Source organism: Varanus komodoensis, unplaced genomic scaffold (assembly GCF_004798865.1).
Source record: "Varanus komodoensis strain SLA01 unplaced genomic scaffold, ASM479886v1 scaffold2, whole genome shotgun sequence".
NCBI classification, from domain to species: Eukaryota; Metazoa; Chordata; class Lepidosauria; order Squamata; family Varanidae; genus Varanus; species Varanus komodoensis.
In genome coordinates this window covers 52549078-52563472 of record NW_025335568.1, presented here as the reverse complement: position 1 = coordinate 52563472, position 14395 = coordinate 52549078, and the positions used below count along the sequence as shown (strand labels likewise).

The 14395-nt window shown below is 42.1% G+C and overlaps 1 protein-coding gene across 7 annotated transcripts in view; it reads left to right on the top strand.

The window, feature by feature from the left end:
• TRERF1 (transcriptional regulating factor 1) overlaps nucleotides 1-14395 on the top strand; it is an 80643-nt gene that overhangs the window by 41308 nt on the left and 24940 nt on the right. For 6 of the 7 annotated variants that reach the window (XM_044428629.1, XM_044428635.1, XM_044428633.1 and 3 more), the window contains exon 2: nucleotides 11810-13445. In XM_044428629.1, the coding sequence (XP_044284564.1) occupies nucleotides 12084-13445 (1362 nt within the window). In that variant the 5' untranslated portion in view covers nucleotides 11810-12083. Of the gene's footprint in view, nucleotides 1-9564; nucleotides 9588-11809; nucleotides 13446-14395 lie in introns of those variants that run through there. The other variant, XM_044428631.1, reaches the window with a different exon arrangement.

Below are 14395 nucleotides of genomic sequence, written 5' to 3'. Positions count from 1 at the left end.
AACCCAAAGTATTTATTTAAACCATTTGTCTCTGAACTTTTCACATACATGCCCAAGGCAACTGGGATAATAAACATTTAACAAATCATTTGGGCAATAATGAAAATTAAACAAGGTAACCAAAGCAATCACAGTCAAAGCTCATAAAAAGTTGCAGCAGTAAAAAATAAATGAAAAATCCAAAGAGGCAAAACACTGGAAGAATAAAAGAAGCCTAAATGAGATAGGGAGACCTCTGTGGGAGGATGTTCCAGAGACTTTTCAAACTGCCAACATACTAGCATTTTTAATATTTATTTTTAGCTTAAAGCAGTTAACTTCAGTAACTAAGTCCAGGGCAGTGCAGAAACTTGAGTACTACTAAATGATTGGTGTTGGACTGAGGAAAATGTGTGTGGCCTTCTGAACACCCTCTGGGGGCTCAGATTTGGATTCTGGTTTTGAGGCTCAACCCTTGGACTAAGGTGGAGGATCACTCCCCTGTGTGAGAAGTGCCTTGAAAATAGAAAATTAGCATGACATAAAATGAGCTCGTTTGAACCTCTTTCTCTGACATACAGGTGGACAGGTTGCTTTCAGGAAACTTTTTTTTAATGGAGTAATCTTTTAAAATGAGTTCCCCTATCTCTAGCATGAACTGGTTCTGGCTGCCTCAGGATATTTAGTTCCCTCATTTTCCTCCAGCTGTTGACCAGACTCAAACTAGGTACATCAGGAAGGATTGGGCAGTATTCCTGTTCCTTATGTTCACTCTGCTATAACATGCTTGTAGCATGTACCAGTCCACATTTACAGATCCCCTTGTTCTTTCTAGCACCAATAGGCTAGTATGCAGTTTCTCATTAATCCATTTGGATGCAGCTGCTTACAGTATTTTGTGCACGTGTGATTTTGATTACAATACTGTAGCCCTTATTTCTTCTTCAGGGCTTAAGTTAGTCCATAATGCTAGAAAACACTACAATAAATTCATCTGTAAACAGAGCAGTGTGCCCTTGTTTGTTGTATATGTGTGTAAGAGAGACGGCAGGGTGGGAGGGAAGAGGATCAAAATGTTGTAATGGTTGCCATGGTGCTGGTAAACAGATTTTCTCCTTTATTATTTGGCATTTACAGCTTAGTAATGTTATTTATTTCATTCAGAGTAATACCAATTTGTACCCTGAGGGATAATGACAGATCACCACACAGATGGGGTCCTTACTAGAATAATGCAATCCTGTAGTAAGAGAATTGAGGTAGACCAGGCCTTCACAGCTTATGAACTGGCAAGCCAAGCAGCATACTAGGCGTACCAGGAAACTGTTTAGCAATTTCAGGCAGGCAGCTCGTAAATGGTTTATAAGAATGGCCTGGTGGATAATGTATGTGGCATGCGAGGCAGGCTAAGCGCAGCTTAAAAAAAAGTCCGGAACTTAAGTCTCCTAGGCTTTCTGTGGAAGTGGAGTGCTACTGTCTGTTTTGATGATTTAACAAGCAATCCTTTATTTACTTCCCTGAAAGTAAGTTCTGTAAAACTCAGTGGTGCTTATTTCTGTGTAGATGCATATAGAATTGCTCTACAAACTTATTTGTGAACTTGCTCTATATGCAGTCATTCCTGAAAATGTATAAACTAATGACTTCAGTTGGTAGAACAAAAAGAAAAGCACCAGTAAGATGCCTTTTTGCAGGAAAACTTTGAATGGACTGTGCCCATTTATTTGTGAAGGTAGGTCACTGAAATGTTTAGAGCCTTCTTCTAAATGTGCTTAGTATGAACCTGCTTGATTTAATTCAGCCTTGCAAACAGGTTAGATACCGTCAGTCATTTAAGGCCTCACAGAAGCAGTTTTTATAAAATGGTCTTGTCTAGTTATCTGGAGATAATTCTTACCTGCCACAGGTGACCAGGTATAGACTGGATTTAATCCATGGGAAGGAATCCTGAACAGGGAATTTTGACAGAGATCCAGCCCCCTCTTCAGCAAAGCAGTATTTTTCAGCCTCAGTTTCTCATTTGTAAACTAGAAAATACAGTAGTCTACTCAATAGGACTGCTTCCAGGAGAAATGATAAAAAATACTAAAGCATTAAGCCCACTAGGAACTCTATGAATAATACATTTTCTGTATGCTATAGTGGACAACTGCTATATTGGAAGAATATTTACTTTTTAATCTTCAGGGTAATTTTACCATGAAAAAAGGAAGCAGACTGTTTACCAATCCAGAATACTACATCACTAAGGAAACTGCCACCAAAAGCATTTTTTTAAGAAATTGCAGCTAGCTAGGAACTGCTGTAACTTTTTTTAAAATAGGAAACAGTGAAACCACAAAGAACAGTGTTCCAGCAATGCTGAGGCCTTTCTGAAGCTCATAAATAGAATTATTAGAAGAGAAGCTACTTGAGAATACTTCTAATTAATGAGAGTGGCAGAGCTGGCCCTATTTTATTCTGCTAGTCATGCACAGCAAAACTGCATCATCTTGCTTACTTGAGTGTAAGTGGTCCTGTTTTGGATTAGGAGCTGCTGTGCACCCAAATAAGCAAGCCAGTTGACTTAACACTTCGTTTGGCCTCAGACAGGAGGTGCTTTGGGTTTTTGAGTTGTGGCACAATGCTGAAGGGCACTGTGTGTGCCACAAAGCTGCACTGAATCTCCTAAATTACTCTGCATCTCTCCAGTGTGGTGAAGGACACTGCATCCTTTCCAGCATTAAAATAAGATTCAGTTGTCCTTTGTCTCAGATTGACCCTAGAGAGGGTCTATAGCAGGCTATGATGTACGACATACCAAGGTGTATGTGGCCCACCAGCCATGTAGATTAGGTTATCAGATGCTCAAAAGTTCATCTGCTTTTGCAGTCCCAGGCAAGCACCTGAAACAGGGGCTTTACTATAATAGAAGCAGAAGGAAGCTTGGATGTCATCTAGTCCAACCTCCTGCTTAGTGCAGACTCCATGCTGAAGAATGGAGCTACAGCTTCCCTAATAGATGACCATCCAACCTCTACTGAAATACCTACAGCAAAGGAGAACCCACTGCCTCCTGGGCAGTTTGTTCTACTGCCAAATAGCTGGCACCATTAAGAATGTTCTCTTCACATTTGGTCAGAATCTATTTCCCTTGGACTTCAAACCATGGTGGGTGCTTTCAACCAGGTAGGATCGAAAGCATGGCAAGTTAATGCATATAAGTGTTGGACTTAGACATTGGAGATCAGTCTTCAAGCTCTTGTTTGGCTATGAAGTTTACTGGTAGCTTTGGTGTCAGAGCAGCCAGCCTTACAGATTAGCTAAGCAGATGGAACCCCTTCTGTGAATGGAAGGGTGAAATAACAGCAATATGATAAAAGGAATAGGACAAGAAAAAATAGTGTCACTGATGCAGTCCAACACTGAAGTGGAAATTGCAGCCTCCCATTTGGGCCTTGGAAAGTAGATGGAATTTCCATACTTGACCTATTTGGTGGGAGCTGAACACTGGCCTTCGAAACAGTTGTTAAGATATAGTGATACTATAGGAGTTCTTTATTGTGCAAGTGTGTCTTTCCTTTCCACATTAAGTGACAACCGTGGGTATCAACAATGATAACAAAATAAAAATAAATATTGAGGTGCTGAAGGGCTTCTCTAGGGAGGGAGTTCCACAGCCTAGGTGCAATCACTGAAAAGCCTTTTCTCAACTCATTATCAAATATATTGGCAGGTTACAGAAGAGCTAATTTTAATCAAAGAAAGCAGTCATTCAGATGTCAGTAATTTAGGCATTTGCTGATAACAGCATTGAACAGACGATGAAAATGCCACGTGTGTATGTATATTTGTCTGCCTTCCTTCCAGCAAAATAGTAGGAATTGCATATCAGATTGTTATTTTTAAATGGCCTTCTCCATTTCTGAGCTAGGGTGCCTGTGGTTCTGATAATGAAATTGTTTCTGTAAGAGATGCAGTTTCAAAGTGAAAAAACTGGAATGTATGTAGAAATGGCCTTTGTCTCATTCAATAAAGGAATGTCAGAACAGAACAAAACACTGATCAAATGTTTGAAAGCATGCATTCTGTTTTTTCTACCATGTTTTCAGTAGGTCTAAGTCTAAACTTGATTTGGAACCAAATTCATTGTGGCTATTATTTTGACTATGTTGGGAAAGATTTGGTAATAAGAATATTTTAATTTAGGTTCCATTTACCTTTCTCCTGAATGTCAGGGAACCTGTAGGCTTGGTTGGGAGACCTTAAATCACTGCAATCAAGGCACAATTCTTTTCTTTATTTTGTTGTGTTTATTCATTAAAGTGTCATACATGATTTTCCCCTCTCGTTTTGTTTTCACAAGGACCCTAGGTCACATGGTAAGCATCACTCTATCCATGATTCCACAACATTGTTTTGCCTATCAAATCTCCCAGTTTGTCATACCACCTGTGCACAGTTTCCTACCATGCATTCCATAGTTTTATATTATGTGTTTTTACTAAGTAGTATATGAAATTACTTTTATGTGAAAGAGAAGTGGTGGGGAGAAGAAGGGGTAAGAGGCACAAAGGAGAAAGTAAAGAGAACCAGCTTGTCATAGTGGTTAGAATAGAGGAATGAGACTCAGGACATCCAGGTTCTAGTCCTCACTTGGCCATGAATCTCACTAGCTGAGTTTGGGTCAGTCACTGACTCTCAGCCTATTGTACCTCACAGGATTTCCAGCTTGTGAATTCTTGGCAGAGGCAAGATGCAGACTGGGGGCTTCCTAATTCATAGTTTCTGAATCACTGTAGCAGAGCTAGGGAAGTGGTGACTCATAGGCAAGATGCAGTCTGCTCTGGCCTGTGGCCCCCCAGCCCTTCTCACACAGCAGTTTGTCATGGCAAAGTGTAGTTTGGCCACTATTTACAGCTGTTTTCTTCACATCCATGTATAATATATGTCCTCCAATTAAAGATGATAATTCATGTATCTGTCTGGGCTCTAGTTTACAAAAGCTTATGTTTTCTGTCAGTTCATTCTGACAGAATGTGAGAAGGAACCTGTGAGGTAGCTCTGTTCATATGTAATAGGACACCATGATTACTTGGTATGAGAATGTTCTGTGGAAAACTTTGAACTCACAGGCTTCTCTTTTTTCTCCTCTTTGTTCTTGCTTTGGAGCTAGAGAGTCTCCACTTTCAGTTTCAAACTAAACAGTTTGCATGACAACTCAACTTGGGGTATTTTTTTTAACCCCACCAAAATTTGTCTACTCAGAACTAGAATCAAATCTTGGTTTCAGATCCTGGTTTATTTCCAAACCATGGTTTAACCACAATTCCCTGATTTTAGAAACATGGGAAACTATGGTTCATTTAAAATTGAAAGACTCACCACAGCTTGCTCTTGTAGAAAGAAACTTTGGCTAACTGTTGTGTCTGAATTTAGTCCCTTTGTTATTGGCATGTGTGTGTATCTGAGAGACGACTGGAGAAAGAAAATCCCATCTTTAGGAATAGCCAGTGTAGCTGTAGCAGAGCACTCCTATGTTCTGTCAACTCAGTGTGCATGTTCTTACTCAAGTTTATTTATCCGTTTGTACATATCCAACCCATATGTGTGTGTGTGGGTGGATACATGCATGTGTGTGTGCAGTCTGTTTGTCCCAGTCCTATCTGCCCTAGCGAGAAGAGATAGTCTGCACCACATGTTCTGCTTAGCCGGATACCATGAATATATTCTTTGGCATAATATTGAGAACTTGCTCAAAATAAATCCTGCAACTGTCCAGGTATAAAAACATTATCTGAAAAATAATCCCTATAAAACCACATCATTCCTCTTTGGAAGAGGAAGAACAGCTCTTGAGAACAAAGTTTAGAATGCTATGTGTGATTTTTTCTGTTATCTTAAGAAAATGCATTTGCTGTGCTCAGAATGCTTTGTGGGATGGTGTGATCCGGTTCTTGTGAATCTTGTAGCTGTACACCAGCCCTTGGCAGCATGGGCAGTGACCATACTGGTTGGAGAATATAGGAATTCTATTCAGCAGATCTGGAGAGCTTCAGGTGTCAGAAGGCTGTTCTACACCAGTGCCTAATAGAGTACATGGAGCACTTCTTCATGTGTGGCCCATTAGAGTGGAAAAGTGGTGTTACTCTTGTTTCTGAACCTGACCACTGTTCATACTCCATCTCCAAGACATAGCCATTCTTTTTCACTGAGTCTAAGAAGGAGGAATATCAAGCATGATGCTCTTCCTTGCTGTTTCTTACCCTTTATGAAAACCTTTATTTCCTTAAAGACAGTTCCTAAATGTTAATCAATTTAGAATATGGCTGCAAATGTTAGGGCTAGCTTGTGAACCAGTAGTGTGTTGTATTGGAACCTGGGAGAACTCTGGATCAAAGTCTGTGCTCAGCCATGAAGCCCTGTGGCTGATTTGGGGTCAGTTAGAGACTGTTTGTGCAACCTACCTTGCAGAATTACTTCGATAATAAATTGGGAGGAGGAAGATTTTGTAAGCCACTTTATGTTCCTAGGTGGAAAGCAAAGCGGGATATAAATATAATAAAAAGTATAATAGGTAAAGACGGGCCATAGATGATCAATGATATGTTTAAGTTGTCTTTGCTGCAAACTGTTGGTAACAAGAAGTGGTATTCTATTTTCTTTGGTCATTCTGTGGTGGTGGTGGTGATGATGATATTTATATACTGCTTTTTTCTTCTTGCAAGGAAGCCAGGTGGCTCACATAGTTTTCTGCCTTCTCAGTTTATGCTCATAACAACCCTACAAGGTAGGTTTGGCTGAGAGTCAATGACTGACTAAAGTTGTCTCTGCACGTCATGGCTGAACAGGGCCTAGATCCTGGCTCTCTCAACTTCTTAGTCTGGCACTTTGACCAGTATGCCACACTGGCTCTCCAAAATATTGCCCATTTAGTAACTACAGTGTGTTATAAAAGGAACTGTCCTTAAAGACAGTACAGAAACATTAATTGATTTAGAATATGGCTTCAAATGTTAGGGCTAGCTTGCAGATCCTAAAAATCCAGACTTTAAAAAAAAAAAACCCTAACTAGGGTTTTATGAACATGGCAGCATGCCAGTATTTCCAGCTGTGATAATATCCAGAGAATTCTGTGCAAATTCTGTGTGCTTAAATGCCAAAGGTTTACAGTTAGATTTAGGATGCTGCTTTTTCATGCTAGAAATAGAAGATTTTATAAATGCAAGAAGCATTAAAACATATAAAACGACTTGGGCCTGTGATTATGACATAGCAAATGTTTCTTAATGATGTTTGAAGTAGTCTAGACATCTGTGCTAAACAAATCAAGGCTTTGTTTTGTGTTTTCCTTTGCTCCAAGGTCAATTCCTTGATTTTTCAGAGAATATCTGCTTGGTGGGGTTATATGCCACCATCCCTGATGTTGTTGAACGATAATGGCTTACAATAGTGATTGATGGGTTAAGGCAGCCTTCCCCACCTTCAGAATTCAACCTGGGACTTCCTGCATGCAGAGCAGAATCCCTGCCAACTCCAGTTATCACAACCATCTCTGCTTGAAAAACTTGAAATTGGTTGCCAAGCAGTATGGGCTGGCCTTCCCCAACCTGAAGCCCTGCAGATGTTTTAGATTACAACTTCCAGAATTCAAAACCATTGGCTATGGTTGTTTTAAGTTGAAGCTTACAACTTCTGGAAGGCACCATGTTTGGAACAGTTGGTATAGAAAGTACTGAGCTGGATGAAGCAGTGGTTTGACTTGGTATAAAGCAGCTCCCTATGTTCCTATTGAAAGGCCTCCCAAAGGGATACATGTTACTTGCCTCCATTGTAGAAATGTGGCCAGTAAGGACCAACCTGCCCAAGTATCAGGATGATCATGTTTTCCTTCTACATGGACAGTCATTGACAAGCATTGTATGTTTGTTCATAGCAGTGAATGCCATTTACTCACCCATATGGGAGAAAATAAATGGGTGCTTTTGGGACCTAACTGGAATATAGACTAAACTTGCTCCCCAACAAAACCACTGCCAGATAGTTTAAACCAGGAATGGGAAACCTTTTTCAACCCACAAACTGAATGAAGTTTTGGAGGCACTCTCAGTAATTGCATTTCAGAGGTGGCTGGGCAGGAAGACCAAAGGGGCAGAACTAAAAATACCAGGACTACTAGCATATTGTGGTTTAAAGTTCTTGTTAAGCCCTAGGGGAGACAGTTTAGCCTTTTAGAATGGGGGAAATTGTGCAAAAGCTGGGAAGCTACTAAGGAATTGGTAGTCGAGGAAAGGCACCATGCCTTTCTGAGAAAACACAAAATTCTGGCCTCAGATTCTCTGTCCCTGGCATAGACTGAGCTCGATGGGCTCCTGTTTGGACTGCTAACTGGGCATAAAAACTTGTTGTATGTTCCTCCTTGTGCTCGCTTTACTCCAAGCATAATTTTATGAACCTCTATTATATTCAGCATTTTGAAGCAGTGTCCCTGATTTATCACTCTCAGCCATGAGAATGAGTTGAAGTATCTTGAAAAAATTACTAAAGCAACTTAGCAAAAAGATAATAGACAGAGGAGAGGAGAATTGCTTGATTTCTCTGGGAATAATTACGGCCTCAAGAAAGTCTCTCTTTTGCACTAAATTGAATAAATGCAATTAGTTAAAAATTAATATAGTCCTCCTATTTTACAATAATGGTAGTGTTTATTAAAAACAAGAACCTGACACTCTGTACTTAATTACAGAGACTGTTGTGCTTTATTTACCCCTTAAAAACAAAAACAAAAAGCAGCCTCTTATTTTGGTTTTCATAATGGTTCTCTTGAGTTGATGAGCAATATCTTCCCCAAAAATTAATAAGTGGAGAAGATATTAAAAACCGTTTCTTTTTTGCTCTGTCCATCAGCACAATCCCATTTTTAGTGCTGTAACTTTTTTAATCAAAAGTTCTCCAAGTGAGCCTTCCTTCAGCAAGAAAATACCTTTTTGAGTTTGTGTGTTGTTAAGATGTTCTTGCTGCTTATGATGGGAGGCATTTCAGAACCAGGCTGGGAATTGTTTGAGGCACTCCCCTACCCCAAAAGAAACTTAAAGATAGAAGCTTTCCATTTGGGCCTGATGGACACTCATTTGGATTGTTGGGTCATATTGCAGAAAGGAGTAGTGGAGAGATTTTGGCAACTCATCCAAGGCTGGCTGAGGCCCAGTGCACTTACATTGCAGCCCCCTTGATCCCTCTGTGCCTGCTTGTGGATAGAAGAGTACAGTGAGGATGCAAGGGCAGGCTGAGAAGTTGGGAAGGTAGACTTGAGATCTATAGCTAGCAGTATGTGGCCTTATCTCTTCTTAGAGGGTGTTAATCCTTCCCATCCTGATTTCACTTTTAAACACACTAATACTCCTCTGAATGTATGTGCCCCTATGGGACTTTTTAAAAAATCCCCATTGGGATTAAAATGTGGGAAATATTCTTTGCCTTGGAGATTGCAAGGCCTTTTCCCAGTAGCCATCCATATCATTGCAGGTGGAAGAGGCACCCAGAGGAAGGCATTTGAGGATGACCAGTGTGAAGAGACAGATTTGTCTTGCTGTGGGCATTTTGGTCCAAAGTTGTAAAGGACCTTAAGGGTGAGCATTAGCCCTCTGAATTGTGCTTAGAACTTACTGGCAGCTCCAGCCTGGTTTAAGAGATGATTTCTACTTAACTATCTCCAGTTAGCAACCGTACTTCAAATTAGCTGCAGTTTCCAGATATTCTAATTTGGTTAATTTGGAAAGCACTAGAACCTAAAAGCTGATGACCAGGCTATCCTTACTCCAGGATGACACCTTAGCTTTCACGGATGGAGGGTACTCCGTACCACTAAGACCACTGGGCATCTGTGGACAAAACTGGTGAATGTGAGCCTTTAGGAGGTGTGGAACTCCATTCATAAATTTGAATACCAATTGACTCGATCCATTCTCGATCCAAGATACTGATTTAGCACATCTGATAGTTTAGAGCATGGGTCCTCAAACTATGGTCCAAGGGCCGGATACAGCCCGCCATGCGAGGCTTCGGCAAGGGGCAGCATAGAAATGTTTTAATAAATAAATAAATAATAACAATTTATCTGGCCTGCCATGTCCATTTGGACCCGCCGCAGGCGCGCCCGCCACCACCCACCTTGCCCCATGCACGGGGAGGCAGCGGTTTGCTCGCTCAGGGAAAACAACCTCCAGGCGAGCAAGCCGCTGCCTCGTCTTGCCTCGCTTCCCTGCCTTGCCTCGCTTCCCCTTGCTGCGTGTGCACCTGCCTGCGCTGCACCCCGCCACGCCTCAGTGCAAGCGCCTGCACGCACCACCCCTACCCCCTCGTTGGCCCGTGCGCACCACCAGCACCACCTTTCTGGCCCATGCCCAGCACTGGCACCTTTCAACTGGCCCCCTGGTGAAAAAGTTTGAGAATCCCTGGTTTAGAGCCATATCTATGCCTCAGTTTCCAATCAGAAAAAAATAGAGTTGAGTTCTTCCTCAGTGGGCAGAATGAGGTTCCTGCTGCTTAGCATCCTTCCACTGTACCCCATGGACCATCTGATAAGGCAAACAGTGGCTCCCTGTCCTTGGTTCTGGAATTAGGCATGCCCGGGTTTGCTGTGTTCATATGTGTCTGCATCATCATACCGAAGGGAGAGCTGTTTTCAGGCTGGCAACAGCTAGAATGCAGCTGGGTTCAGATAACAAATTGCCCTCACTGGCTGAGTATGCATTGAGTCTGGGTAGCTGTTGAACGATGGGTTGTTGTTGAAAGATGGGTTATCACATTGTTTGAACCTTGCTGAGATAACAAACCCTGGGAAACAATCCGCAGTTCAAATTCCGACGTAGATTTTCTTCAAGGGTTATTCGTGGTAACAAGCTATGACCTGGGACTGTCAGTTCAAAGTGCCGTTTTCAGGCTCTCTCCAAATACATAAATGACAATGGGGTTGCAGTTGGAGCAGGAAGAGAGGACAAGATGAATTCTGCCACATAGGACCCTGGGATATCAACCAGTACTGGGGGGTGGCCGGGAGTAAACAATCTGTGGGAAGCCCAACCATCTGTTGGAAACACTTTAGATTGTACCATGAAAAACGAACACTTGCATAGCCTATTTGTAGGATGGGTTGCTGTGCCATGTAGTCTTGCTTTTAGAGATATCACCAATTTGTGGAATATGTACTCTGCTTATTCAGAGCTATACAATGTAATGGGTTACTGGCTGTCTCAGTAGTAGTATTTAGAGCAAGGGAAAAATGGCAGAAGAAAACTTTAACTTATTTTTGGAACTTCCATGCTGGTTTTCACAAAACAACTTAAATAAAAATGTATGTTTAAAATAACATCAATATATAAATCTATAACAACTAAAAGGGACTGCAAAAATCACGGTAGGGTTAATTTAAAAAGCAACAGTTCTCACATCACCCAGAAGTGGATGGAAGTAAAAGAGTATTTAAAGCTCATCTGAAAGAAAAAGGGATGAAAGCCAAATGCACCTCTTCAGGGTGCAAGTTTCAGAGTTATGGAGCCTCCACAGAAAATGGCCTGTCTCCTGTGCCTGCAAATTTGTTTGAACCAACTGGAAGCTCTTCATGAGCAAGGCATGTCTGACTGAACTCAATAGGACCAGTGGGATGGTTTAACCTGGAGTCTTGCACTAAGCAGGGGGTTGGACCCGATGGCCCTCTGGCCCCTTCCAACTCTTTTATTCCATGATTCTATGCTTTGTTAAAAAAATCTTGTTAGAGGCAGCTCTATTCAAAGGAAACTGAGAAAAGTATGCAGATCAGTAACATTTACATCTTTTCCCTTTTCCTTCCCAGGTGCCCTGAACATGCCAAGGATATTGCCTTGTTTGAAGTCTTAACACTTCCTCCTTTTCATGAAGAGATTGAACAACCACAGCCTGACAGTGGAACAACCATCCAGAAAGAATTCAGTTCTGTAGTGCAAGAGGACCAGCTGAATGAATAAACATAACTTCAGAACATTCGGTTATTGTGTGCTTCAGACATCTCAGGGATTAGTGTTCTTGTGTGTATGTATGTTTGTTTGTTTAATTTTTAATGGTTGTTGATGAACTAAACAGTGCTGAAAATGGGAGATCAACAAATGTACAAAATGAACCACATCATTAACAACAACGACAACTTGTATTACCAGCAGCAGCAACACCTGAATTCGCTTACCCCTTTAAACCACACCTTTGGAACGTCACCCATGGATGCATCCCAGGAGTCTCCCCTCACCCCCTCATTCCCTCATGATACTACAGAAAACATACCTTTGAATGCTGGAGCCAAAACTCTTGGGGTGATGGATTGTCCTAGGCAGACAGGCTGGGCTCATTTGAGTTCTGGCAACCACATGCCAGTGAGGAACAACCAGAATGTCATGTGGAGCACAGCAGGGCAAGGAGAAGCATCTGATGGATATGACCCTCTCTGTTCCCAAGCCAATGACATCAGGACACAGAAACTGACCAGTGGGGTGTTGCATAAATTAGACTCTTTTGCTCAAGTCTTTGCTAACCAGAACTTAAGAATTCAAGTCAACAACGTGTCTCAGATTGTTCCATCTCAGCCTTCTGCAGTGGAAAACACTGGTGACAGTGCACTTCGTCAGTTGCTGTCCCAGAAGTCAGCTGTTGAGCAACAGCCTCTACAGAGATACCAGCAGGTGCCACCACAGGTCCATCAGGAGTTTGCAAGTGCACAGCAGCCGAAGCCGCAAATGCACTTGATGCAGCACCAACAGCCTCTGTATTACGACAACCAGCAGCATTTAGCCCATTTACACATGCACCCTGTGATGCACCAAGGGCAGGCTCATTTGCAGCAAATGCATTCTCAGCACTTGCTGCCGCAGCAGCTACAGCAGGATCAGTTCTATCTGCAGCAGCCGTCCCCCCACCAGGGACAGCACAGACTGTTGGTGCATGAGATGCAGCAGCAGCAGCAGCGAACATGTCCAGTGCAAACATCTCAGTATTATCCAATACAGCCTATGATGCAAGACTTGCAGCAGCAGCAGCAAATACAGATGCAACTTCCTCCCTATCACAGAGAACCTGATCAGAAGTCTCTGCATGAGGCACACCAGTACTCCCAAGATAGGGGCCATTCTGTGCAGCTGATACAGTTGGGAGCAGTTCCTCAGTACTTCTTTCAAGATCAACAGCAGTCATTTAGACATCTCTATTCACCCGGTCTTTTGCATCAGCAGCCACCGCCTGGAGATGCCACTCAGCCAGACCATTATCAGAGTGACAACAAGGCCCGGGCATTGCTGGATTCGCATCTTGGACTTTCCAATGCAGAGGGGACTGAAGGCTCAGCGCAGCAGGACATGAATTCTGCTGGGAGCAGTGTCCCTCATCAACCACTTATATCTTCAGCAAGTATCCACATGAATAACAAAGGACCTCAGCAATTATCTCCCAGTGCAGTATGGCCTCAGGTAGGTAATACCTTCTTTGTGGCTTACTTTTGGAAAGCTGAGGAAGTGATACTGAAATCAAACTAGCTTTCTCCACTGAAGTGGTGTTCTTTCAGGCTGACAAAAGGAATGGATGACTCCACTGGTGCAATGGTCTTCTGAATCAGCATTTGTAAGGTCTGAACATTTACTACTGACCCAACAGCCTCTGGATATTGGATATAGACAATGGGCTGTATGAAGTATTTGTCCTACTTAGGCCCAGTGAAATGAGCAGGACTTCTGTTAGGCTAAGGTAGGATACAACCCAGTGGATATTAAACTACAATGATGAATAGCCTGTATATGGGTGGAAGACCTATATATTGTAGGAAGCCCATGAGGAAGATGATGTGTTCTGCATTTAGACTATGCAGATGATGTGTTCTCCCATAGACTATTGCCAGCATAGAATCTTTATCAGTGCAGGCCACACCATCTGCTAGGGGAGGGGATAGTATTTTGCTCCCACTGAAAAGCAGTCTCAAGATTGGACCTGGTTTGTTCAGGGGCTCAGCAGGTTTTGCTTTTTCTCAGTTTATTCCAGATTGCAGCTTATATAGACCTGATCAGCACAGGCAGCAAAATGGGCTAAAGTAGTTCAAACCTGAGATGGTTAGTTTTTTCAGTATTGTCCAGTGTCAAAACGAATCTGAAGGTAGAAACCAGCCTTTCTACCTTGCCTTCTAGTTACTGATGGATCATTTTTCGCTTAGGATTTCACTGAAAAATGGCACCATTGTCTACCCTCACATTGTATCACAATGTGCATGCTTTTATTTCTCCCATAGACTTTGACCAATGAAACCTGCAACACAACATGGGAGTGTGAAGTGTTGCTGTACCTGTCCTGCTCTAGAATGCGTCATTCCTCCTTCCATCTATCTTATGTCTTCCATAACCACTAGGAATGCTCAACAGTTATTCTGTAG